The sequence below is a fragment of the Acipenser ruthenus genome, chromosome 25, assembly GCF_902713425.1.
Source record: "Acipenser ruthenus chromosome 25, fAciRut3.2 maternal haplotype, whole genome shotgun sequence".
NCBI classification, from domain to species: domain Eukaryota; kingdom Metazoa; phylum Chordata; class Actinopteri; order Acipenseriformes; family Acipenseridae; genus Acipenser; species Acipenser ruthenus.
In genome coordinates this window covers 19,040,518-19,067,778 of record NC_081213.1, presented here as the reverse complement: position 1 = coordinate 19,067,778, position 27,261 = coordinate 19,040,518, and the positions used below count along the sequence as shown (strand labels likewise).

Below are 27,261 nucleotides of genomic sequence, written 5' to 3'. Positions count from 1 at the left end.
TCTGCGACACCGCGCGGCTGTTTTTAACGTAGAAAGGGGGTTGGATCACTGATCTATCACCGGATAGCGTACGCCACTCTCACGCTATAGCAGAGGGTGAAGTCGCAGGAGGTAAGCTTGCGGCCATCTTACCACACTCAACAAAGTCCAGCCTGCTATAGTTTGTCACATAATTTTCTTTATTCATTTGCTAAAGATGCCTCGCTGTGCGGCCTTTGCGTGCAGCAAATTATCGACCAAGGGATGTGGCAATACCTTCCACTTGTAAGTATTCATTTTAGGTTAGTAACGTATTAGTTAAAATAATGTTTTTAACCGATAAAACGACCTCTTAAAACAGTCATTAAGAATCACACATTCCTGAAGAAAAAAAAAAGTTTCTTTAGAATGAATTGGGTGTGTAAATATAGTTTATACGTCCTCAGTACATCTGTAACAAGGATGTAAAAACGCAACACACATGCGTTTGGACTGAGGAAGCGAATTTAGCAGGAAGAAAAGTGTTTTTTTCAGTCACTCCTTTTCTTTTGATCTCCATGTCTGTCTCCCTTTAGATTGGCTACATACTTACCGTTTTTTTATCTGAGCAATATCGTATGGATTGTGTCCAGAATGGGAGATGTTGGCGACTGTTTAAAAAAAAAAAACAACAAAAAAAAAACGAAATCCTTAAACCCCCGACACAACCAAAGCGAATTGTGATATTTTTTATTCCAACAAGTGTATATTTTGGTGTCGCTCTGTCCACTGTAAACACAAATGGAAAGTTAGGAAATTAAAACTGTACTTAATTTTTTGTTTACATTAAAACCTCTACTTGAATTTCTAAAGTGATTTAATATTAATTGTGATACACACACACACACACATACATACTGGTATATATGTCATGTGTAAGTATTATAAACGCAATTCATAATTTAAATGAGAAAATATGCATACATCAATTTAATTTATTTTACCTCTTGCACATACAAAATATATACAAAGGCAATATGAAATTACACGTGTGTTCTTTTTACTGTAGTGCAGTGCAAGTAAGATCTCATCAAATCTTTAATTATCCAACATGTACAACAGGATACTTTAGTGTAATATGTATATACTGTATGAAAAACAAACTATGTTGTGTTTGAATACTGCCCATTCTGAAATGACATTGGCATTTTTAAATGGAAATTGTGTATTTATATAATATGTATATTTGTATAATGTAAGCATATATAGTTTGCTTAATTAAAAAAAAAAAAATAATAATAATAATAAAGTCATGCCCTCTTTCTTGTTTTAGGTTTCCGAAGAACATTGAGAGACGACAGCTATGGGTGGCCAGGATGAGGAGACAGGAGTTCAAGCCATCAAACAGGGCTGTACTGTGTTCTGATCATTTTGAGGAGGCATATTTCGATAAAACTGGACAAACTGTCAGATTGCGACCAGATGCAGTACCAACAATCTTCAACTTTCCTGATCATCTTCAGAAGGTAGATACTTAATATTGACAGGGTACACTTTTTTTTTTACATCATCCACACACCCAAACTCAGTTATTTCACAAAAAGTAATCTCAATTGATTATGGCAAGTAGTTTGTTTTGCAAATATTGATATTATCATTGAGTACATGGATCGCGAGTAAATGTAAAATATGCTAGCTATGCTTTGTCAAATCCAAACAATTTATCCGGTTCTTATTCAAAGGCAAAAAAAGGAGAACAATGAAAGTTTTCATGTTTGATTTATATAATGCAATGTGATTACACTTTATATGTATCGGATTTCAGAAAGCTGGCAGTCGCAAACCACCTGCAAGAAGACAACCTGCAGAGCAACACAAAAATCCACCAGAAGCAGGATCAAATCATCAGCAGACTTCACTAGACAAGGAAATTAGTGCAGCAGACCATCAATACTGCGCAGCCAGCCCACTGTCAACGAAGAGAAAGCTTCACCAGACTGTGGATGCATTTCAGGCCTGCAAAAAAAGGTTGAAGCTAGGTCAGCAGCAAACCAGGAGGTTGCAGAAGAAAGTAGAGGCCCTGCAAAACGCTGTTGACTCCATGCAGAGTTCACACATGATCTCCGAGTCTTCTCCAGGATCAGGCTGCATCACTCGGCCAGGTCATTCACAGACACTGCCTTTGGCAAGCTGGGCAGAAAGGCATTTGGCAAGCTAATTTTGTTTAAACACCAGTATATAGCAGTCATTTAGATTTTGAATGTGTTGATTAAGATATGTACATATTTGATATTATTATTAAATGATTCTGTGTTTGTAAATCTCAATCAATTTATTTGGTGTAAAGCTTTATTTAAATGTGCAAGTATATGTTTAATGTAAGTCAACTTGAATTACAAAATAGCTGCATTATATTATGTTCAGATTGCAGTCATTTAGTTTTTTAAAAGTTTATTAAAGTATGCACCTCAGGATGTGGGTCGACACGCTTTGACCCGGGTTAAGCGAGACAAAATGCATGTTGGCCGTCTTTCCTACATCTTTGCTGTTGATAGGTAGCACGATCTGATGCAGCTGCTGACAGGATGCAGCTGCAACTTTTTTAGTTATTTGAATATCCAAAAATAATGTTATTTGTTTCCTGAGAAGAGATAAGAAAATTTACTTGAAAGACTAGGACTCATTTAATACCAGATTAGATATTTAAAATACAAGTAAATTAATAGCCTCACCTTGGCAGTAAACGTACCACTTGGCACAACTTGAGGGTAATAGTTTAATTTACATAGCTTTATTTTTACATCCAATTCAATTTTCAAACAATATTCATTTAAACTTAGCTCACAAACAGATAATATGTTGTAGGCCTAAATGATAGAGCAAAATATTTTACCCAATCCAAACTGAAATAAGGGACAGACACACTTTCCATTCTCTTGTTTATGGTAGATACACATTAAACATTTAAGTGCTCAGGCCATTTGTTGAAGCATGCTAATAATTGTGATTTTGATTTTATTGCACTTTTCCACAAACTAAATATGTAAAAATAAAGCCATGGTATGGTATATTCCCACTAATAAAAACAATTTAAAAAAATCCATCCATTACAAATTCTGGGTCCACTTGGTTTATTATCTTCAGGTCACACCTGTGAAGAAAATTCCAGAAACTGCTGGTGAGCTGGTCGAATTCTTGAACAAGCAGTGCAGTCACATGACTAGGTAAAATTTTTAAAAAAAAAAAAATACCACCAGCTTCTACCAGTGCTTTGGTCATTTGTTTGTTTTCAGAACTGCTTGATTGTTGACGGGGCAGATAAGACTTCATATACAGTCACATGAAAACACAGCCTTGTTCCAATTCTGAAGAAAAGAAAATTAGTTCCTTATGTGACAAAGCCATCATAATATGTCTTTTTTGTGTTACTTTTTTCTATATTTAGGTATGACTAATAAAAACAGGAAAATGTTGAGGATTGCGTCCCATAGAGGTGTATATGACATTAAAAATGCATTCTCCCTAAACTGGAATATAGACAGATATCCTATTAAACTTAGACGCTTGGGCCATGATTAGCAACCTCCTTATTTAGTGCTTTAGCAAGTTCTTTTTTTAGAGCACAATACCCATTCATTAAGCACCTTTCAGAGGCAAGCATTTCAAGGTGCTGTCCTCTTCATGGTAATACAGCTTTTCAAGCAAGGTTGCTTTTGAATTCGGACTCTTCATTGTCTTTGGGAAGACAGTTCCAAACTACAAAAACGGAAAGCTCTGCTTCACTGGGACTGCAGGGATTGCAAGTATTGAACTAGTTGTGTGTAAGGGGACATTTCATTCGAAAACCCTGGCTTTTCACTCAGTCCTTGGATGCCTGCGCACTCTGCCCTTTCTGTTCTCCAGTGCCTGTTTCCACTTTAAATTGTGCATTTTCTGCCTGCGCTTCGTTCTGTGCCAGATTTGGTCACAGTACTCGTCAGCACTCATTCCAGAGATGCTCAGCTGCATGTAGTCCTTGTAATGCAGATGACTCGGTCCAAAGGGGGTGGGTCCTTGTCTAACCCCGCCCACCACTCTACTCGCAGCCCCACCCCTGCTGGGTGGAGCCCCGATATGTTCATGCTCAATGACGCGGAGGCTGTAGCGGGCAATGGTGTGGGAGAAGGAGAGCTCCTCAGCCAGGCAGGAGTAAATGCCAGCGTCACGTGTCTCCAGCTGGTGAATAAGAATGCCATGCTCCATATACACAAACCGATCATCGTTTTTTAACTGCAAAACAGATAGTAAAATAGTTAGACTCCTAGGGTTACCTTACTCATGCTTTCATCACATCCTTCAGATCTATATAGCGAAAACTAAACAAACAGTCAAGAGAAGGCACTATTGGACCCTAAAATATGTTTCTTTAACCTGGGCTAAACTGAGTGCAGTGTTGGCTCTTATCTCCGTTTACAGGGGGTGGGTTGAGAAATAGCCTGGAGGGGGAAATTTTGTTGCAGAGGGACCAAAAATTATAGTTGCACATCAGTAGTGGTCATTTCCATAAACTCACTTCAGAAATTCTGCTTGGCAGGCTTTTCAAAAGCAGTCCCCTTGGTTGTAAAAAGACTTATAAATAACAACAGAGAATTCTATAAAACACACAGAATAGGATATTAAACAGGTGATAAATGACATACAAATTACATGAAGATGGTATAAAGTATTCCTTACAAAACAGAGGTCTGGGGGAGAGCCTTCTATTGATACCTAAGCGTGGTGCTCACCTCTTGCTTGTGGTCTGCTCTGGGGTGCTGCACAGTCCACCTGATGCTGGTTTGCTGAGACCTGGGGACACATTCCAGGTAGGTGGAGTTGGTCTCCACCCCATATATCACCTTCTCTTCAACATCATCAAAGCCTGGAAGCAAAACCATGTCATGTTATACATCTCAATAGGCTTTACTGGCTCTTCCAGAAAAGGTCTCTCATCCAAATTAAAGGTGTTACCCATCATTGAAAGTGGTAGGATTATGTTCAGTGCTGCTCCCAATCAAGGTGGAGAGCATACAGTGGCTCAAAATATCATAGCAAGTGTTCTCCTTATCAACACTAGGTGGCAATCATGATTCAGTGGTTCAAAGCAGGGTTATTCCATTAGGGAAGCTAAACTATCAACGAGAACAATGAGCAACAGGTATACAACTGTATTTAACATTATGTTTCAGTAGGTTATGGTATAATATTAAGGTAATTAACAAAATCATCATAGTGTAATTTCCCAGTTTAGTTGTATTCAGTTAATTATACAAGTTAATTCAAAGATACATCATACATGCTTTAAAATGATTAATTATAATTACCCTATATCTATCTATATATATAGCTATGCATGGCTATATAGATAATGCATGTTATTTAAATATACATGATGTCACTTTTTTTTAAATAATGTGTTAATTAACCCAGAATCGTCCCTCTGCTGTGCTTGTGCAGTAATGGAGAAATATTAAAATGTTATAGAAACATAAAGTGAGAATTACCATCTCCAATGTCATGACACTGGCTCTTGGGGTCACCATGCTTAACATCTTGTCTCCGGGCACGTCTGTATCAATAAACAAACAAACAAACAAATGAACAAACAAGCAATGTATGACAAATTCCTGAATTATATAAATCCTTCTTGATTAACTTAACTGCACTTAAACCCTGTTATATTTGGGTTTAACCCTAATTTGATGGGATAAAACCCTACAACCCTAACATGAGAACCTCTTCTCTGCATTTGGTTGAGAACGTGCTCACCTCTTGTTGGTTGGGAAGTACCTGCTGCAGGAGCTGCCATCCCAGGCACAGTAGGGGTCTCTGGCCAGGCAGCAATCTGCACAAGCTTTCCCATAGAGATCACAGCGATGCAGAGACACCTGGGCCACACCGGAGACGCTGCTCACATACAGCTGTTGCTGCAGAGAAAAGGGTCAGAGTCACTCTGAAACCAACATAGAGAAACCTGCCTGAGGGCATCCAATGCCAGCGCTGGATTTGAACAGCCTGTTAACCCTTTTTTATACTGGATACTCCGAGACCAGAGCTGTCCAAAGTTTTTGTCTGAAAGAGCCATATCAATGACAGTTTAAAAGCTCTTACACGACATTTGTGTTTCACCCTAAATTGCTTCTACAAAAAAACTACAGAATGTCCGTATTGTGGGGCTGAATGACACATATATGGCTCAAGAGCCATCTGTTGGACTTTTATCTCAGATATAACAAAAAGCAATCTTTTGTTGGTGCTGTAAACCAGTGAATCAGGGGATTGTGAATAAAAGGTGAGGTCAGAAGTCCAAACTAAGACAAATGCATCAGCGATCTCTATAAATGTTTATTTCCAAATTTTCCAGTGCTAGCATTTAGCCACCAGGTGGTGACATTCACAAATAAGTTTACTTCAGTTTCCACTGCCATTATTTCTAAGAGTGTGAACCCTCCTCAAATGGTTACAATAGTAGAAGCCCCTATATAGACAAATCTGTTATTTTGGAAGAAGCTCCAAGTATACCTAAGTTGCCTTTCCACCATCTTAGCCAACTCAAGCTGTGAGCCCTTACAGTATGTTCCTTGATAGTAACATTACCAGTTTGCTTTTCCTTCTCCAAAAATACCACTGCAAACAGTCTTCAGCAGTTACCTACCCGTTTTGTAGAAAGCTTCATGTTAAGGATAGGGGTCGGTTTCTAGTAAAAACAGAAACAAAAAGATCAAGTTGCTTAACAGCACTATCGCCGCAGTAAAATGGTGGTTTTAAAAAAAAACCCCAAGGAATTTACCCCCAGTCTCCCTCAGCGATGGCAGTTACCTGAAAAACGCTGAGCTCCTCCAGCACTATCGCCTCTGACTGCCAGCTCTCTTTGGGGATGGAGATCACCTTCAGCACTTTGCCTTCATCTGGGGAGAAAAACAGCATTACTATCACAGCTAATAGACAGTCAGCTCCTATTTATAGTCCACCTTCTGAGGTAAGACAAAGAGAAACATTACAACAAAAAGTACAATTACAACATGTTAGATATATTAAGTCTACACCTAAGATAATATTTAAAACACTAAATTGTCAAGACCCACCAGTTGCCAGATACAGGACGTTATACTGTCCATCGTCTGCCTCCACTCTGTCCACCACTACCTTCTTGAGCAGGTAGGGGGCGCCAGTTCTCACGAAGACCGGCTTCCTGTTGAGAGGGTGGACCACCTCCCACATGAGCTGATGCCCTCGCATGAAGCTGATGACGTCGTCTGGAAAGTCCTGCGTTGACTTGTGCAAGGGGTCGTAGGTCTCGCTTGGACACTAGAATCAGGAGGGGGAAAAATTATGTGGCTTAATTACAGAAGCAAGGGCAGAGAGCTTTTCCTGTATAAAAATTTAGCATGCTTTTGCCATGGTGTTTTTGACAAACCATGATGGATACCCTAACCCTAACACTAACCCTAACCCTCTCTATTCCACAAAGTAGTGTGACGCTATGACTTTTCACTTGCTTCATATAGTGTTTCACAATAGCAATGTATTAACTGAAAGAGGAACTCAATAACTGGAACTCACAACTACTTCAAATACAACCCAAGCATTTCTAACCCCTAACCCCCCTGTATGTTACACTCACGGTGCCCGGTCTGGGGTATGGGATCCTTCCTTTATACTCTACCCAGCGGTAGTCCAGCCCCTCCTTGTGTGCGAAAGGCCCATTGAAAGCAGCGCGGATGGAGGCCATGGAGTAAACACAGACAGCTGAGCCTTTGAACACAGCGCTAGGGAGAGAGAGGAGGAACTTCATAAAGCTTTTACCAAACATTTACTAAATGTATTACTAACAGGAGTCCTACCAGTGGTTTATTTCCTTTATATCACAATGGTTACACAATTTGGCCACAACTTAAAATACACATTATGAACATTATTACGTAGAGATGGCAAGACATTTTATTTCAGAGTTTTAACACACTGAAGTTTTAAGTTATAAAGCCCAATTTCACATGCCATGTCAATGGCCTGTGTCTCACTGACCTGGAGGCAGAGAACACACCAAACACAAGGGGGTTTTGTTCATCTCTTGTCTCAAGCAGGAAGATGTCCTCTGGAAAATACAAATAAAGTGAGTCTCAAAATATCATAACTGCTATTATCTAGAGCACCCGGGGCTAAGGATATAAGGATATGTTCCCAAAATGTAATTAACGGGCCTTGAGCCACAAGCCCGGGTGGCCTGGATCAAATGCAAGCCAAAAGCTGACCTTTTTACACTGTCAGAGAACTCTGCTTTCACTCATAAGTGCTTTGGTGAAAGGGGGAAGTAGAACTGGGATTCATTTATAGTCTTCCGTACGCTTAATGCTCTACTGATGAATGGCAGATGCATTTTAATGTGTATTTGGCTTAATGGTATTTTTTATGTACCATTTTAATTTAAAAGAAATGCACTAAAAGCTTTACAAAGTTTCTAATAAAAATAAATTAAAGTAGTCGCAGCTAGCATTTATTACTGCGTAAATCATACCTATCATGCATTTCCATTCGTTAACTAGATCTAAAATGTGCAGTTTTGAAAGAAACACATTACTGTCCTTACTCTAAGGAAGTCTGTTTCTGTTACACTTGCTAGGTCATTTCACCTCAGCAGTGTCTTCAGGGTGAAAGCATGTTACTGGTTGAAAGCATGTCAGTCAACAGGGGAAGCAGCTTTAGTTAAAGACAGGGAAGGCGTGGGGACAATTTTACTGACCAAGAAAGTGCAACACGTAATATAAAAGCTTGCTAATAGATATTTCTATAACCTAGCACAGTGCAAGATATCATACTGTATATTATACTATATTTTCAATAGATTGCAATTACTTTTTTTCGGTACTAACAAAAACCCTGGTTTGATCCCAACTACCACCATCATGTGTAAGTATATATTATATCCTAAACTGGAAACACATTGGCAGTTCCTACTGTATGAATTCACATTGCATTGCAATAATAATCTTTTAATACAGCGTTTACAGAGCTGAAATGTGGACTAATTCAACTTTCTTTCATCGTCTGAGAGACTGATTAGAGCCTTAGATCCCTGAATCATTCCAGCACACTTACCAAGTTCATCAAAGTACGTGTCCCTGTCTTCGGGTCCTGGGACTGAGCACACCAGCCGGGCTTTCAGAAACGTGGTCCATCTGTTAATCAGGCTCCGCTTTCCACCAGCATCATTCTGAAAACGAGACAAACCGAGTGAGCCACATGGGGATGCTTAGGCGCAATATCTCAGGGCAGCTGTAATCTGTGAGCAATGCCAGGATATAGGAAACAGAACATAAAGTGTGTGGGGGGGTGGGGGGATACTGTACAGAAATAATTAATAAAATGTGTGAGTACAGCAGTACAGTGTACCAAGGGATACCAGGGGATTCCAAGCACAATAAGTCACGAATGAGGGCAGGATACATGAGAATACTGATGTCAGGCATACAGTACAACAGCACACACAGTTCAGAGTCTGTTCACTACATTCTCGCACAGTTTGGCTTTAGTGCACTTTAAAAACAGACCTTGTTGTTCTTTGTTTACATTTCCCAAAAATGTGTTTTAGCTGTGGGGACAGATCCTCCCCCTTGAAACCTGCCCGCCGTTACAGCATGTCAGTGTGTGTGCGTTACAGACTCCTGTTGTTACTCACATCAGTAAGAATGACTTACTTGTGAGCTGTTTTAGAAAGCAAAAGGCAAACAAACAAAAAAAAGGAGTAGCTTTTTTTTTTTTTTTTTAAATCGTGTGTGTTACACTGAAACTGTTTTTTAGCTATTGAACTGCATTTTTAACATGGATGTATAGGACAATACACCGTTCCACCAAAATACCAGCTACAATTGGAATGACATTCAAAGAAAAGTGATGTATTTTTTTCTAGAAACAAGTTAATGGTCAGGTGGCTGTTATGCAATTTGTAATATGTTAAGTGAGAAACCACTAGCACTATTAAAAAATACCAGTTTAATAAAAATTATTTTGTATCATTTTGCTTTATGTTTACTATCTTGCAACCCCAGAGCAAGATTACCTCTGTACATATATGGATATACAGGAATTGTGAAGTATAATTATCCCCTTAAAAACATATTTAAAGAATGAATCATTACAGTTAGTGTCGCTGTATACAGTACAGTTACACAGAATACACTTCAAACATGCAAAAAATGTGAACCACATTAAAATATAATAAGTAGTTCAAATCTAAGATTTTAAAAACATATTTAAAGAATAAATAGTTACAGTTAGTGACACTGTATATAGTACAGTTACACAGAATACACTTCAAACATGCAAAAAAATGTGAACCACATTAAAATATAATATGTAGTTCAAATCTAATATTTTGAAGAAGCAAATTATTTGCATAGCGACACTGCAAAGATGCATTAAAATATGATGTTAATGGTATTACCTTGCAGACTCGGGCCACTCTGGTGTAGATATGCTTGTCCCACTGGTTGGACTCCACAGCTGTCTCCTTGAAGAAGAAGTACACCTTATCATCATCAGGGCTGTGGGTGTCAGGGATAGAGTAGGAACCAATGAACTTGGGGTCTTAATGAAAGAAAGAGAAACAAGCAGATAGGTTGCAGTACTGCAGTTTTCATACAAGAGATACCCACCCAGCCACTATCAAGAGCTCCCATCAGTTCACATATTTTGAAGACAGGACCAAAGATCAGTGACAAATATTCAAGCTGATGTCTTTACACAAAATGCTTTTGACCACAGACCACCAAGGACTGATTATACTTCTGGCCGAAGCTGGTTTTGACCCCTCCCAGATGGGCTGCAACCACCCAATTCCCTCCTCACCATTGAGCCAGTGGTCTTGATTAGCTTCGGTCCGAATGTAGTGTTGGCTGCTTCCCTGGATGGCGGTACGGAACAGGGCTGCATTTGTACCCATGAAGTCCACTGACGTTCCAGCATAGAGCTTCTCATCTGAGTGCAAGTACAGCAGCAGGCACCATAATTATCATATTAGAACATTCACACTTTAGCAAATTTTAATATCTGCATGCTATATACAAATTGGGTGTTATATATAATATATGGGGTGTACTACTGGTGCACTTGGGTAATTAAATTCTATAACGCATACTAAGATGTGCCAGGTATACACAAAAGACGCAACCCAAGGTAGTTCAGTCATGCATGTTATAAACAAGGTTTTATTCTAACAACTACTGTTATACAACATGCACTAACAATTACACATTTTAAAATCCCTCCTGTACCATTTAAATAATAAACCTCACTATTGAACCATGCATTAACTGTAAGGGCTCTAGTATTGCAGTTCAGGTTGCTTTACAGTCTGAAGAAATCTAAACAATTTACAGTACTTGGACGCCTTTAGCTCTTATATGTTCCCTAAAATGGAAAGCCTGTCACTTTAAAACTCTTGCAATAATTTATGATTATGTGGATGGTCCCTTAATCACTTACCAGTGAGCACTGCAGTGAATGGCTCCAGGGGACTGTACGGACATTTCCCCCGGCCTGACTCCACTAAGTGAGGGATGAGGAGAAAAGTAGGCTCCTGGGAAAGACAAAAGCATTTGTCACAATGTGCTTTGGAATGTGGGTGTCTGGCAACCATATATGGGTGTCTAGCAACCAAAACTATGAAGAAAATCAGCACCTGAAAGAGACATTTCCTCTAAGATATAACAGCTGTTTACAGCTTCAAAATATGGAACACCATATATTTGTGTGTGTGTATAAACAAGAGTCAAACCTGTGTATAAAGCTACTACTAACAACAAGATAGTCATTTCAGGTTATTGCCTGGCATGGTTACAACTTTAGCTGCATTATGACTACCAGAAACATAATTATTGAATATGTTTTATAAAAAGCTCTTACCAAACCTTAACTCATCAATTCATACTGTGGGTACAGCCATGGCAGCCACACTGCAGCCGGTAATGCAACTCCAGATGTTTTTTGAGAACAAAAACCGGTCCATTTTCCATACACCATTAGAGTGGTGAGAGGAATGGTCTTTCTTACCTCTGAGCTGTGGCCTAGGTCGATGTAGGTACAGACTGGGTGAAAGGCCCCTGTTCCACATGCGTACACATGGGTCTTGTTAAAGTGCTGGAGGAGCCGAATGAAATTGGCACATTCTGTCTATGAAAACACATGGAATACAATGTAAGCACCACCTGCTATTCAGATCTTTAGTGTTGGACATGTACAAGTAATCTTACAAAGATCCAAGGAGACTTCTAGAAACGGTGTCTTCTCTCCTAGTCTGTTTGATCCCATCATGTTATGAGTCAGAAAAGGAGATTTAGCCGTGCTCGTAATCCTACTGTTATTATTAACGGTAACATCTGTTCATTTCTTACCTCTGCATTCTTCCCTGCCAGTTTGCAGTGTTCAACGTGATCTTTTGCAGCTGGCCAATAAATCTATGAGACAAAAAGAAAAACATGAGGGGGTTTATTAGAGTTTGAAAATCAGAGATGGCATTTGATACAGTTCAGTTGAACCTACAGTTATTTGACCTGAGTAACTGTAACAGTGTATTTACACACCTTCACGTGCTCCAACAGCAAACTGACTATTAAGGAAAATCCTGACTGACCAGCCAGACTACCCCAAACCTAGAAGCCTTGAATAGACCTTATTTTAAAAAAGTTAGTTTTATTATATTTTATTTAAGTTCATGTTACAGTATTGTATGTTCTCCCTTCCAGCTGTTACAGATTCTGTATCTGGTCTCCTCTCTGTTACCCCAGCACTGACCTTGTCTGGACTTTCATTCAGGTTGTCTGAGCGGAATAGGAAGATGTGGTTTTTAGCTCCAGCCAAAAGCCACCCCCGGTCCTCATCCAAGAGGAGAGCCTGGTAGCTGGAGCTGTTTATGGAACCTATGATGACAGTGGAACTGTTGGATGTCTGCAGATCTGAGAAATGAAAAGCAGGAGTAACTTTAAATTAAAGATTAATTATTATTCTTGTTAATACAAGAGTTAACTAATAACCTGGCCAAATCTCTTCATACTAAAATAGAAAGCTGTTTTGCTGTGTAACTCTAAATATAGTACCAGGCAGGTATTGCATTTATTACAATGTGTTAATTAATAACATGAGAAGCTACTGTACACTACTCTACATGTAGGCTTATAACATACTGCAATATAAAAACTGTAAACATACACATTACAGAGCTCTATACTGTATGCTACAATATGCTACTTTTTATTATAAGTCAGAACATTTCAATAGTGTTGTCACAAAGACGGCCGGAGTGGGTGGTGTCAGACCAGATGCAGGAAATACACAGACAGAGATTTGGGATTTTGGTTAAGCTGAGCGCGTGACCGCGCTCAGCATTTAATAACAGAACAGAAAATAAAAGGTTGGAACAGACAAAAACACAGGACACGGCACTGGAGCCAAAATAAACAGGTAAACAAAACGCACTAACATACAAAACAAGTGGACGAACGTTAAACAAGTACCGTGCTGGCACTTCCAGCACGCTGTAGCAATTGTTATTTTAAACTTTTATTTCTCCTTCTCTCTCACCCGTTCTCCACTCTCGAACACCCAACCCTGAGTGAATGTTACGTGTCTCTATATATACTGTTGTGCTGGGATTCAATTACTAATTAATTATTCACTTGAATCCCAGCACGTGAATTAATTCTGTGCAACCCCGTGCTCACATATTACATTTTAAATGCACGTGCGTGATGTGCAATCCCGTGCCTAAATACAAATATACAATTTCAAATCACACGTGAAACACAGACCCGTTCATATCCCGTGTACCAATGACTATACACCAACATTAACACACGCACGCAACATACAACACATAACACACAAATGCACACAGGGGCGGGCACTTTGCCACATATACACGGCCACCTCCCCCCTTAAATACCCAGCAGTCCAGGCCAAAGTCTCGGGCTGGGAAGGGAGGCTTCAGTGGGCCCATGGCTGGAAATGCTGTCAGCTCCCCTGCCGGTAGTGGCACGGCTGACAGCATGCTGGTCCCGTCCTGCAGCGAAATAGCTGCGGGGGCAGGTGGTCCCCCGACCTCCCCCTTCTTCGTAGCCGGCAGCTCCCTCCTGTGGGGCTCCGGCCACAAGAACTCCTGCAGCGAAACTGCTGCTGGGGAAAGTGGTCTCCAGACCTCGTCCCCCTTCTTCGTGGCCGGCAGCTCCCCTTTCTGGGGCTCCGGCCACCGTACTCCCTGTGGAGGTACGGGCAGCAGAGGCAGCTCCTGCTCCTCTGCTCCGGGCGGTGGCGGAAGCAGAGGCAGCTCAAGCTCCTCTGCTCCTGGTGGTGGTGGAGGCAGAGGCAGCTCCTGCTCCTCTGCTCCTAGTGGAGGAAGCGGTGGAGGTGGCGGAGGCAGAGGCAGCTCCTGCTCCTCTGCTCCTTCCGGTGGAGGTGGTGGAGACAGAGGCAGCACCTGCTGCTCTGTTCCTGCTGGTGGAGGTGGCGGAGGCAGAGGCAGCTCCTCTGCTCCTGGCGGCGCTGGCTCCCTCCGCTGTGGCGGCTGGGCTGGTGCACGCCGTGCTGCCTTCAGCAGCATGAATAGAGGCTGCTGGGGGACACCAGCCTCCTGCCCCTCTCCCCCCAAAAAATTTTCAGGGGGTTGGGCCTGTAACTCCTCCCCTTCCGGCTCTTGGGGCTAAACCAGCAGGCATTTTCCCTCTGCTGGTGGCTTGGGTCCCAGAGCTGTGGAAGCCCCGACTCCTCCCTTTTGGGCTGTGGACGCACCGACTCCTCCCTTTTGGGCTGTGGACGCACCGACTCCTCCCTTTTGGGCTGTGGACGCACCGACTCCCCCCTCTTGGGCTGTGGACGTTCGGGCTCCCCCCACTCAGGCGTAGGACGTTCGGGCTCCTCCCACTCAGGCGTAGGACGTTCGGGCTCCTCCCACTCAGGCGCAGGATGTTCGGGCTCCTTCCGCTTGGGCTGTGGACGCTCAGGCTCCTCCCCATAACTGCGGAAGGGACAGTGGGCGAACAGGTGATCCTGGTCGCAGAGGAGGCACCCCGGCGATGGCTTGTTACATCGCCGTGGATGCCTGGCCCTTAGGCGGCACTCCTCCTCCCCGTCCTTCACCTCTTTATCTGTCTCCCGCTTGGGCTGTGGAGGCAAAACCAGCAGGCATTCACCCTCTGCTGGTGGAGATGGGGACAGCAGGTACTCCTCTGCTGGTGGTCCTGCTACCTGGGCTGCTGTTCCGTTTATGGTTGCCTCCAGGTAGCTGAGGACAAACTCCACACCTTCCTCCAAGGTGTTTGGGGTGTGTTCCTCCTGATATGCCTCCCATCTCTCACTGTCCATCATCCACAGGGCCCGGACGACTATGGGCAGAGACTGGGCCTCCAGCCCAGCATTCTCCAGGAACCAGCCCCGTAGTTTGATGGCGTCCTCTGCCATTATATATATATATATTTTTTTTAAACAAAACCACTCCTGGTCTGACGCTTGGAGGCGCGGCTATCCCACGATGACACCACGTGTCACAAAGACGGCCGGAGTGGGTGGTGTCAGACCAGATGCAGGAAATACACAGACAGAGATTTGGGATTTTGGTTAAGCTGAGCGCGTGACCGCGCTCAGCATTTAATAACAGAACAGAAAATAAAAGGTTGGAACAGACAAAAACACAGGACACGGCACTGGAGCCAAAATAAACAGGTAAACAAAACGCACTAACATACAAAACAAGTGGACGAACGTTAAACAAGTACCGTGCTGGCACTTCCAGCACGCTGTAGCAATTGTTATTTTAAACTTTTATTTCTCCTTCTCTCTCACCCGTTCTCCACTCTCGAACACCCAACTCTGAGTGAATGCTACGTGTCTCTATATATACTGTTGTGCTGGGATTCAATTACTAATTAATTATTCACTTGAATCCCAGCACGTGAATTAATTCTGTGCAACCCCGTGCTCACATATTACATTTTAAATGCACGTGCGTGATGTGCAATCCCGTGCCTAAATACAAATATACAATTTTAAATCACACGTGAAACACAGACCCGTTTATATCCCGTGTACCAATGACTATACACCAACATTAACACACGCACGCAACATACAACACATAACACACAAATGCACACAGGGGCGGGCACTTTGCCACAAGTGTACAGCAACTTACTTAGATGTAACCCTAATCTAAAGTGATATTAAGTGGGGGTGAAAATCAGCTGCATGACTGATACATGTAATTGATACTCACTGGAGTTTGTGATATTATCAGGAGCTTGAACACATCAACTCCCATTATATTGTGGCTGGGACATTTCAATGTGATGATAATAAGCAGAGGGTGACATTAAGTGAGTTTGACTGTATTATTATTAGTAATAATACTTGTACTATTGTTCACTACTCTATACAGATTACAAGGCTTTAAACATCATTTTCTCTGACTCTGTGTTACACACTATTGCTGGCGATGCACAACCAAAATAAAGAAATATCACCAACACGGGTCATTGAAGGGAGATATTTATCAAAGAGCTACATAATACATTGTAACATAAATCTAATACAAATCATTCATGCCCCATTTAAAAAAAAATAAAAAAGGCATTTTAAATGGCCAATTGACTTGACCAAAGAGGGAACTTTGACTGTTTCAAGCAAACTATCAAATCAAAAAAAGGCAACCAAATGGGACGAGTGAAGGCTGCAAAATGAATGTGCTCAGTTTGATGCAAATATTTCAAAAGCAGCAGACTGGCCACTTTAGGAATAAGTGTGTCCAAGCCCAGCTGTGTTAAACCTTGGAGAAACTCCCCTGGGGCACTTCAGTTAAACAAGGCAGAAAAAAAATCAGGGGAATTAACCCCATGTCAGTTTCATTTAGCATATTGTTCCTCTACGAGTCTCAGGAGATGTCTTCTGGCAGTTGAACGAAGTCCATGTCATTTTCATTCTCAAGAGGTTTTTGGACTTCCATTCAGTGGATTGTTTTTTGTGCCTGTACTGCGGTAACTAGGAACATTGGTGCCGTAGTCTTAAAATCCATTGTGTTTTACATTTTTAGAACAAAGTCATTGTGGGGGATATCCAAGCATATTTACATTGCTATTAAGTCATAAAGTGTATTATTTCATCCAGTGAATTTGAAAGTAATGTCTCAGAAGACAAAAGTCACCTCAAACTGAAACAGTCTCGGACAGTCTGCTTAACAATGGATCAGAGCATAACAACAAAAGGCTCTGTACTAAATCAGTATTGTTTTTCTTTTTAATTGTCAGCTGTCACACAGTTGAAAAGAGTACCAACATATTTCATTTTTATTTAATAAGAGCTGCATCATCAGTTCTAAATAGGCAAACTCAACAGTTTTAATAAAGATTGATCCTGGAAATACTATTTCTTTGCAAGCAATGTGAAAAGCTCTAAACCATAAGCTTCTCAAAACTGTGAGGCTGTCATCGCTGCTCTTAGCTTTGCTAAGATTTGCAAATGAAGATAAATAGATGAGAGAAGTGGGCAACCCGCAATAATGATGATGAATTATCTTCTCCACAGCCCTCTCAATGAAAGCGTGATGACAGAGGTTTACATTCCGGCGTTCCTGGATACAAAATACCCTTTTAACTGCATTTTCAAATACCAAGCACTTCATCCTTCCATAGGGGTTCCAGCACACCCATATTTATCAGCCAGAACAGTAACAGTAATACCAAGTCCAAGTGCTAGCCATGCCTCTGCAAGTTCTAAAAAATTGGTTAAGTGGATAACATGGAATGTTAAAGATGCAGCTTAAAAACAACCTCTCAGTTCCCAGCAAAAAGTTGTCATAAACCAAAGGTTGCCAATAAGCGAAAAGCCCCTGTTTTCAAGTGTATTTATATGGAGCCATGATATATACTGTAGTTGTACAAATATGGCACTGACATACAATGTTACAGTATTAATAATTAACATGATTAACACAAAATACCCAAACATAGGACTGTTTACTTCATGTGTGTGTAAAATGAAAAAAAAGGGAGTAGGCTTAAATAGTACTACACAATGATGTACTACAACTGTCCTTACAATGAGTAAAGCAAACACAAAAAATGTGTGTTGTACTTACAATCAATTCTAAAGAACACAATTTTAAAATGAGAAATTGTCCAAATGTTGTCTGAACCACCCCACAACACTCTATCCCTGCACCCAGTCATGAATTTCAGATTGAACAAGGCACCTGGTCATTTCAATAACATATGTAAACATATATATAAAGATTAAATATCAGGTCCGCAGGTTAAAGCTGCACATATTAAAATGTCTCTTTCTGAGTGTAAGCGCTTCAGGTGACGACAAGAAAATCCCTTTGAATAGCGCAAAGGGCACAAGGGCTAATGACTCCAACAAAACCACCATTTGTATTTGAAAGATGCTTCAGTGCATTAAGCTGCCTTGGCCACTTTTGGAAATGATAGACTACATTTAGTGATTTAAAGTATTAAACAGTGATACTGTACATGTCTAGTGTTTTGTCTAGAACGGTAGTTAAGTACAGCTGATGGATCTTAATAGTGCAGATCATGAAGACCCCATGGGGAGAATAAAACAAAAGCACTGGCACTCGTCCATGCTTGAATGAATCTGGAAAGTACATTATCTGTCAGAGAGGATTTAATAATGTTGAATGGAACCCATATAAGACGAGAAAGAACGAAGGACAGACAGACAAAGAGAAAGACAGGACAGAAAGAAAGCAAGCTATTCTTTGCTGCAAAGAGGAGTTGTTCAATTGGTATATCTAACACAATTTGGATGCAAAAATGTGCAGTGGCTTATGCAGCAAACATGATGAACTTCAATTCTTTAATTGAATCTCTATCATAACCTGGATAATGGCAGTATTATAAGGAATTCCCATAAAACAAGACAGGACAATCTATTCACCCTGTAGGACTAAAAAATGAAACAAGGACACAATTGCAAGTGCCAGAGGAAAGGGTGAGACAAGCAACTACTCCAGTGAACCCCCTTATAAAAGTTTACCATAGTAAAAGCACAGCAAAGCGTAATAAAGCAAAGTGAAAGCATGGTAAAGCATAGGAAAGCAATGTAAAGAACAGTGAGGCATGGTAAAGCATATGAATAAACATGGTACACCGGGGTAAATTATGGTTAATACATGGTATTACCATGGAAAAACCTTGGTAAAAGTGCAAAAATACCATGGTAAACTTGTATAAGGGCCATCTGATAACAGACCACAGTACCAATGAAGTCACTGCATTGTGAGGGTGTCATTTCATTCAACTGTATATAGGCTGGTAAACATTACTTGTCCCTCATGCGAAGGTGCAGAGTAAGCCCATTTCAAAGCAAATCAGAGGAGGGGTGAAACATCAATGAAGATTTGTTGACTGATACAATCGAATTATTTTATATGATGTTATGAAATAGTGGAACAAGCAAGAGGGATGGCACCACTTGGTTCGATTCATGTTTAACAAGCTATAGAATCATGGTACTACTGTATCCATGGGCTTTCTTTGGATGACATACTGTAGATACAATTGCAGTGTAACCATATATTTTTTATATGTACATTTCTGTAAATTTGCAGGATCTAGCTGTATTTAGTAGGTGCATTTACAGATATTTACCATCAAATAAACAGCAAGTTACATTTCTGCATTTTCAGTAATTGTTCCTTGTATAACCCCAATGCTGGGGGGGGTTTCACCCCCACTAGAGGATTAGAAAACAATATATAAAATGGGTACTGTAATTGCTTGTGTATGGGTTATATCAACAATTGCTGACATTATTTTCTCAAAAACAGATGGTAACTCTCACATAACCACAAAACAGATACATTCAGCCTGTAATGCGGTCACTGGCTCCTTCATCAAACTAAATCCATGTTTAAAAATAGACAAAAGAGAACATTTACCAGTAACAATCACTGCACTGTTTGTCAAGGCTTTAATTCTGTTAATGGAACACTTAATGTTATCGAGTCGCTTTCCTCTGATTGGTTTAGCCCCTACCCTCAGAGAGACTCACTGTCCAATTGGAAGACAACCCTGATACCCTCAGGGTGAATAAGGTCAGAGGTGAGCATTCAGTGACAGCATTTTAAATATGGCCTGAGCAAATTGTCTGGGTGAAGTTTAGTACTGTCTTGGGCCACCCACAAACCTTTATAATTCTGAGTAATTGATAGATACTTCTACGAACCAAAAGCGTTGGATTACCTGCAGTTGTTTTAATGTTCCCTTTAGAAACAGATTGAAATGCACTTTAAATATCAAAATGTGTCATAGTTTCTAAGACTGCTACATATTATACATGTAGTGCAAGCGTAGTATCCCCTCTATGTCACACATACATATTTAGCTCATCCAAATTTGATTAAACTTGGTATGGGCATTCCTTAGCACAAGTTCATGAGGGCTTCAGTGGGGAAGGTCATAGGAATAGTTTGGTTAATGAAGGATTTGTCTTCAAAGTACTTACACAAACTATGGATGGGCAATTGTTACAAAAACATATTCCATAAACATATGTTTTTTGACCCCTATTGAAGGTTATATCCGAATTTAACATGACATCTGCTAGACCACTGTATACTGTTACAGATAATGTGTAAACAATATAGTTCCTCTTAATGTGACATTCCTTCTAAATCTGTACTGCGTGACACAAGACATCTGACACAAAGAAATTTCAGATGACTGTATCACATCAATATCAGGGTCTACTATATATATCTTTCAATGTAATAAATATGCCAATGATAAGTGCACAACAGAGATCTTCACAGGTTTTCTGGAGCAAAATTGTCACGCAACACTCGGATCGGGTCGGGTCCTATTCTGTTTACTCTGTAATACACTATTAAAGAGGCTCTCTTTGGTACTAAAAATCATTGTTTATAATTCCTGTTGCGTGGATTGGCTTCCCCCAGTAGCACATGAGACGACTTGGAGAGCGCAGCAGCAGACACGTGACCCGCATCGAAGGTGTTTCTTTTTGATCATTCTTAAAAGTCAGAGTAATGGATTTGTTTATGAAGGATGTGAAAGAAAAACTTAAGACAAATTAATTCCATGAACAAAAGCTCACAGAAAAATGCAAGTCTACGGTGTGGGAATCATTTGTTGTTATTATGGACAAAGAAGGATACGTTTTGCAAAACACAAATTTTACATCTCAATTCCATTTCCTCTTGTGTTAAGTTTGTAATAAAATCACACATTTACCAGATCGTACTTCAGTTCATTTGATTTTTAGATAATGTATTTATCTTTACATCTTTCACACAAACATATTATAGATTGAATTTTACAGTCCTCTGTGTAGGTTCATGATGGAATAAACACTGTCTGTAGTTCAGATTTCCAGGTTAATACTTTAATACTGTATCTAGTCAGTGCATATACTAAGTTGGGTAAAGGAAAAGCATTTCACTGTTTTTTCGGGACAGGTCGGATAAGGGTCTAATAAGAATTTTACATTGGGTCGGGTCGGGTAAATAATTGTCGGTTCGTGGACTGGTCGGGTTGATTAATTTGGACCCGTGAAGACCTCTTGAGTAGTAAACAGACCTGGTTTTGAAGCAAGTGTACTGGGAAATCACATTTCTTAGAGAGGAATAACACAATCGTAATGGATAAAACTAGCAGAAAACAAACCACTGTATGTCCCATTCACACAACCTTAATAATGTATGATCATGTTTGAAAACGTGATTGTGAATGAAGTGCATGTCAATGTCAAGCATTATTTAGGTAGGGTGGAAAATGCATTAATTGCCAGAAAGAGCAGATTGAAGGAGTTACTTGCTTGTTTGTCTGCTTTGATGAATTTAATACAGTTTAATAACTGTTTTAAGATGTTGTTGGGTTACTTTATAACAACCATGAATAAATATATTTATCAACACATACTTTAAACTACTCCTGACCTAAAGCTATGTGAATACTGTATTTGTTTAATAAGGGGCTTATATCCAATTTGTTTTTCAGTTTGTCTGACAGTTTTCCAAAGGAAACATTCCAAGTTTTTCACCTGTGAAATACAACCTGTGAGTGCATGGGAAATAAATGCAGAGTTTAGCTCTGCAGGCAATAATTATGAGACTTGCGCTCAGCTCATTTCATAACAGGTAATCCCTTTCGCCTCTCGTTCTTGACATCCGAGACCCCTTGAGTCTGTGGTTTTCTTAACCTTCACACCCCTTTGCCAAGTGCACACAAACATGGAAATATTCCCTTTGAAGTTTCCACAAACCCTCCTGGAAACCCTCTTTCCCTCTGGCACACAGAGTCAGGGTAACCCGCCTGGCCCCCCAATTAAGCCCAGGGAAGCAATCAAGCCAGTTCTGTGGGACTGGCTAAAACTGCTCCTCTTATGCAGGGTCACACTCCCACTTATAATCAGCACATTTCAGACCTATTGCCTAATGTCAAACAGACATCCCATCACTTTTAAACAACTCCTGTTTAGCCTCACTATCGCCTCACTTACAGATCCATACATTTTTTTTATATATATATAAATTTAGTAGTCAGCAATTAAATTGACCCTGTTTTTTTCCCAATTTTAAATGTCCAATTGTTTTTAGGCTCAGCTCACTGCTACCACCCCTGCGCTGACTCAGGAGCAGCGAACACACACTGTCCTCCGAAGCGTGTGCCATCAGCCGACTGCTTCTTTTTCCACTACAGACTCACCATGCAGCCACCTCAGAGCTACAGCATCGGAGGACAATGCAGCTGGGCAGCTTACAGGCAAGCCCGCAGGCACCCGGCCAGACTACAGGGGTCGCTGGTGCGTGGTGAGCCGAGGACACCCTGGCCACATTCTGCACCTGGATTTGGCAGGGATGAGATTTTAACCATCCCTGCCAAACTTAAATTAAAAATATATTCACTTTATTTACAATCCAAACAACAGTACACTGATTACATGTGCAGGGCTTCTGCCCAGTCACAATGTATCGCTCTCAATGGCAAAGGTGAGATCCAGTCATTTTGAGCTCTCCAGGACATCCCAGGCAGGTCACCCAGCTGGAATTGTGACATCATCAAGATTACAGTATCATGGCACAATGCTGTCATTCAGCTAAGGTGCAGTCATATTTTAAGATGTTCAAAGCCACTGCTACATTGGTTTTGAACTGCAGGAAGACATCTGCCACAGGTCAGCTTTTCAGGTTAACTAACACAATTGAAGACTTCCAAATACTTTGGGTGTCATCAAATCCCATTTAGATTGTATTCCTATATTTCTATTCTTCTAAGGTATTAGTAATGTATTTACAGTAAAATATGAAATACGACTAAATCTTTAAGATTTCTCTACAAAATTGCTACCAGTAAATTAATATGTGTAGTTCTCTATAGAACATAAGAACATAAGAACGTTTACAAATGAGAGGAGGCCATTCAGCCCATCTTGCTCGTTTGGTTGTTAGTAGCTTATTGATCCCAGAATCTCATCAAGCAGCTTCTTGAAGGATCCCACGGTGTCAGCTAGATGTATTTTATATACATTAACATACCTTCTATGTATCAAAATACATTTTAAATGCAGACTGTAGTGTTTATTATACTTTACTTGAGTGTTTAAACTTATGTTGCTTATTGCAAAATTAAACAAGTTAATATTTTTCAGCTATTTTGTCCACACATGAATAAAGTAAAAACAAAAAATGAAGTATCAGATAAGATGATTAGCATGAAAAGTATTCAAGCATTTTTTTTTTTTTTTTTTTTTTTTTTTTTACAAACAGTTCTGAAATAAAATACTGTGCATCTTGACCACTTAATTGATTGTCCAGTTTACTGGATGCAAAGCAACGTAAGGTGATAGGTGCATGGGTGAACTTTGCATTTGTTGTTTATGGCATTTGCCTGTCGCTTCTTTTCTTTTCTTATTTCTATTGGTTTTGAGAAAAGGTTAAACACAGTCTAAGTCGGCAACTCTCATCCAAGCTTGGTGGCGCGGGCAGCTGATGAGAAGGTCGCTTGTGCATCTCACATTTCTTGTGGTGTTACTCCAGAGATGGTGGCGCCGGGTCAGGTGGCTTCACAGAGAGAGGAAGAGGAAGAAAGCCCTGACACAATACATCTATGAAACCAAGGCTGCAGTCCTCATTCAAACAACAGTAAAAACCTGGCTAGCCCAGAGGAGGTACCAGCAAGCCCAAAAGGCAGCTATCACAATTCAATCAGGGTGGAGGGGCTACACTGGCCGAAAGAAAGCAGCTGCGATAAAGGAATTAGCAGGAACACTCATTGAGTTAGAAATTGAAATTGAATTGCGTGATTTTGTAGATTAGGGTCAACAGGGTTTTTATTCTTTTTTTTTGTTTGTTTTAATATATATCTTTATATATCCACTATGTTTCTTATCATGCTATACAAAAATGGAATATATAAAATATCATATTAGTGTGATGAGACGAATGTTCTCTTGTAGAAATATTATTTCTGTATCGATAGATAGATAGATAGATAGATATGCCCCCCCAATGTTTGAATTTTTTATAGTGCAGTAAAACAGAGGTATAACATGAATCTGCCCCTTAGCAGACTGACAATAACACTGCTAAAAAAAAAAAAAAAACATTTTCAAAGCTTGGTAACTTGAATAAATCTCAACTGAAACAAAAGAGGATTTGTTGTATACTTTTGAAACTGATACAAGTGAGTAGATTAACTAAACCCACTAACCAAAATGTAAAAAATAAATAAATAAATCAAGCCCATAGTGCACAATGTGCTTTCTTGGTCTTGAGTCGCAAATGTTACAGAGCCACGAAGAAAAATGCATTACATTTTATTAGGCAGTTTTCTCTACTTTTCATTCCACACCCACTTGACAATAACACGATGCAGGCAATTGCTATGCTGATCTCTTTTAAATGATCACTTTACGGCTGTTGTCATCACAAGGGACTTTCAAGTTCTTAATCCCGTTTGTTAACACAGAACTCTGTCTGGTCCAATTAGATCGGAAAAGGCAACAACACATCACCGAGAAACACACTGACTCTTAAGGGCAGGTCGCCCTTGTGCACAAGTCCAGGACCTCACACTTAGAGCAAAGGGCAGGCCAGTACAATGAGTGAGCCCCAGGGAAGGGATCTGCTCTGCTCAGCTAATGACAGTGCATTCCTCAGGGCTCTGCTGTGGCTGGTCACCTGCTATAGCTTGATAGTGCTAAGTGATATATGCAAAGGCGGTATTGAGCTGTTCACATTCTGCTGTCAGGCACTACGTTAGGAAAAAGGGCTCTAGATGGAAATTTCCAAAAGGACAAAAAAGCAATACAACACAAATTGCGTCTATTTTAATGATGATCTGAATACGACCGTCCTTTAACTCAATAGAAATCCCACTGGGGGTGATTCATGGTTCCTCATGAAAATGCAGTGGTCTGTGGTATTGCGTTTAGGAGTTTAAGCTTTAGAATTGAGTTTCACTGTTTAGATCATTGAAATAGGCAACAGCTTTATTTGATTTCAATTAGGGGTGGAGTTTATTAGAAATGTCTGGACACCTGTTTAATGCTGTATACATTGGTAGAAGAGTTGAAGTAAACCATGATACATTTATAAAAGAAACTGTCATCCACACACCACATATAAAAAAAGAGTAAACATTATTTATTTATTTATTTTTTATTTCACTGAGGGTGGCTTGAATTGTTTGCAATGGAATGCTGTGCCTCACTCAACATCAGACACCGTCCCATCCCACTGGAATAAACATCAGATACTCTGGGTAAATAAACAGGGCTCTCAATTAACCGTCACTGTGCTTTACGCAAGTGCACCGGTACACTTCATAAAGTATTCATAAACAAGCGGGCAGGGAAGAATATGGTCTTGGAGACTGCACAGCAGCAGCACCCTGACTATTAACCTATTAGCAACAAAGACAGTTATTGGACATTAGAAGAGCAGAGAGTTTAGTTCCGAGAACAGTAAATAAATGCTTGCCTCAGGGTAACAAAAACAAAATTTTGATATAGAAGAAACAAAGCAGCCACTACAGTTTAGAGGGTGGTGGTACTGTATATATTAGTGGGGTATTTTTATTGATAATTACTTCACTTTCACTAAAGGTACTTGGGATACTGAGTGAAAGCTTGTTGCCTCCCAGAAAGGTTACTGGCGCTGCTACTGTGTGAAATAGTTCTGATCATTATACTAAATTTGAATATATTCCTCTGTGTTTTCTAGTAATTACCAAAGCCCCTACAGTAGTACTTTGATAAATCCTTATTACTGAGGCCATAACTTTAACAGCTCATGAAGCTCCCAGCACCTGCTCTCCTCTTCCTCTTCTCTGCCTCCCTATCTCTCAGGACTTCCTGTCTTGACCACTCTTCTGAAGCTTCCCCTGCTTCGAGGGCACTGCATTACAACCACAGCAGCTCAGCGATTAGTGGTAACTCTCTCTTTTGATGTCCGACTCTGACCCACAGCCTTTGTTTTCTGTCTCTGCTGCTGGGACACTTTCTTTTGTTCCACCACAAAAAGCCAAAATAATCCTCCCCAACATCAAAATGCTACTTTCCATTTGCACAGATCAAGCAAAATCTCTTCATATAGCAAATGTTTCCCAAATGCTTGTCTTTCAATATGTTTCCGACACCTATAAATCAACTAAAACAACAACAGCTGAAAAATGTGTATTACAGGCACTGTGTACAGCTTGTATATACATTGTGGCCAGGGAAGACTTCTGTAGAACTCCTTGGTTTAAAAATAAATTGTTTTGGGAAATCAGTTACCTCTTCAGGCTAATAACTGCTGATAGACAGTAGTGTAAATACACTTTAACTTTGTTTACAGGAGGTGTGGTTTATACTTGTTTTCCGATATTTCTATTGGCTACTACTGATACACTATTGGAACCTTATATATAGATTGCTAGATAATTCAATTGACACACATATTAGTGGTAAACACAACAGGCCAGTCTCTAAAAGCTCTATTATTTGTAGTTGTTGTATTGTATTTTTTTTTATCACTGGCTGTATTCAATTACACACAGGCAGATCTATAAAATAAATACATCACACAGACTGAACCCTCTTAGTGGTGTGCAGATAAATATTACATTAATGGAGCAGTGTTTGTCAGTTTCTGACTGTGGCCGGCTGGCTGTGATTTGCTGTGCACTGCAACCTCTTGAGAGGCCTGTTGTATTAAGCTTGTGTTGATGGCTAGCTGTCTGTCCCAGTCCCTATCTGGGTTAACAGCTTCACGGCCCATTTCAC

General features: G+C 40.2%; 2 protein-coding genes across 4 annotated transcripts in view; one reads left to right on the top strand and one right to left on the bottom strand.

The window, feature by feature from the left end:
- Positions 1 to 21: 21 nt before the first annotated feature.
- On the top strand, positions 22 to 2,648 carry LOC117414197 (THAP domain-containing protein 2-like). 3 transcript variants are annotated; one of them, XM_058999504.1, is made up of 4 exons: positions 22 to 111; positions 197 to 264; positions 1,292 to 1,484; positions 1,784 to 2,648. In XM_058999504.1, exons 2-4 carry the CDS (start codon positions 197 to 199, stop codon positions 2,174 to 2,176), a joined length of 654 nt encoding a protein of 217 aa, XP_058855487.1. In that variant the 5' UTR covers positions 22 to 111; the 3' UTR covers positions 2,177 to 2,648. The 3 variants fall into 3 exon arrangements, with proteins under 3 accessions (XP_058855487.1, XP_058855488.1, XP_058855486.1); XM_058999505.1 differs by lacking the exon at positions 197 to 264 and having other exon boundaries at positions 35 to 111; XM_058999503.1 differs by having other exon boundaries at positions 47 to 264.
- A 555-nt stretch (positions 2,649 to 3,203) lies between these two features.
- The window catches only part of LOC117414196 (semaphorin-3D-like), a 50,426-nt gene continuing 26,368 nt past the window's right edge, over positions 3,204 to 27,261 (bottom strand). The window contains exons 4-19 of the mRNA XM_058999502.1: positions 12,766 to 12,926; positions 12,366 to 12,428; positions 12,025 to 12,144; positions 11,458 to 11,551; positions 10,822 to 10,950; positions 10,418 to 10,560; positions 9,073 to 9,187; positions 8,002 to 8,071; positions 7,601 to 7,745; positions 7,062 to 7,284; positions 6,796 to 6,884; positions 6,632 to 6,673; positions 5,746 to 5,903; positions 5,481 to 5,545; positions 4,725 to 4,858; positions 3,204 to 4,227 (exon numbers count right to left, since the gene is read on the bottom strand). Coding sequence (XP_058855485.1) covers positions 3,814 to 4,227; positions 4,725 to 4,858; positions 5,481 to 5,545; positions 5,746 to 5,903; positions 6,632 to 6,673; positions 6,796 to 6,884; positions 7,062 to 7,284; positions 7,601 to 7,745; positions 8,002 to 8,071; positions 9,073 to 9,187; positions 10,418 to 10,560; positions 10,822 to 10,950; positions 11,458 to 11,551; positions 12,025 to 12,144; positions 12,366 to 12,428; positions 12,766 to 12,926 — 2,165 coding nt within the window. The 3' untranslated portion in view covers positions 3,204 to 3,813. The remainder of the gene's footprint in view (positions 4,228 to 4,724; positions 4,859 to 5,480; positions 5,546 to 5,745; positions 5,904 to 6,631; positions 6,674 to 6,795; positions 6,885 to 7,061; positions 7,285 to 7,600; positions 7,746 to 8,001; positions 8,072 to 9,072; positions 9,188 to 10,417; positions 10,561 to 10,821; positions 10,951 to 11,457; positions 11,552 to 12,024; positions 12,145 to 12,365; positions 12,429 to 12,765; positions 12,927 to 27,261) is intronic.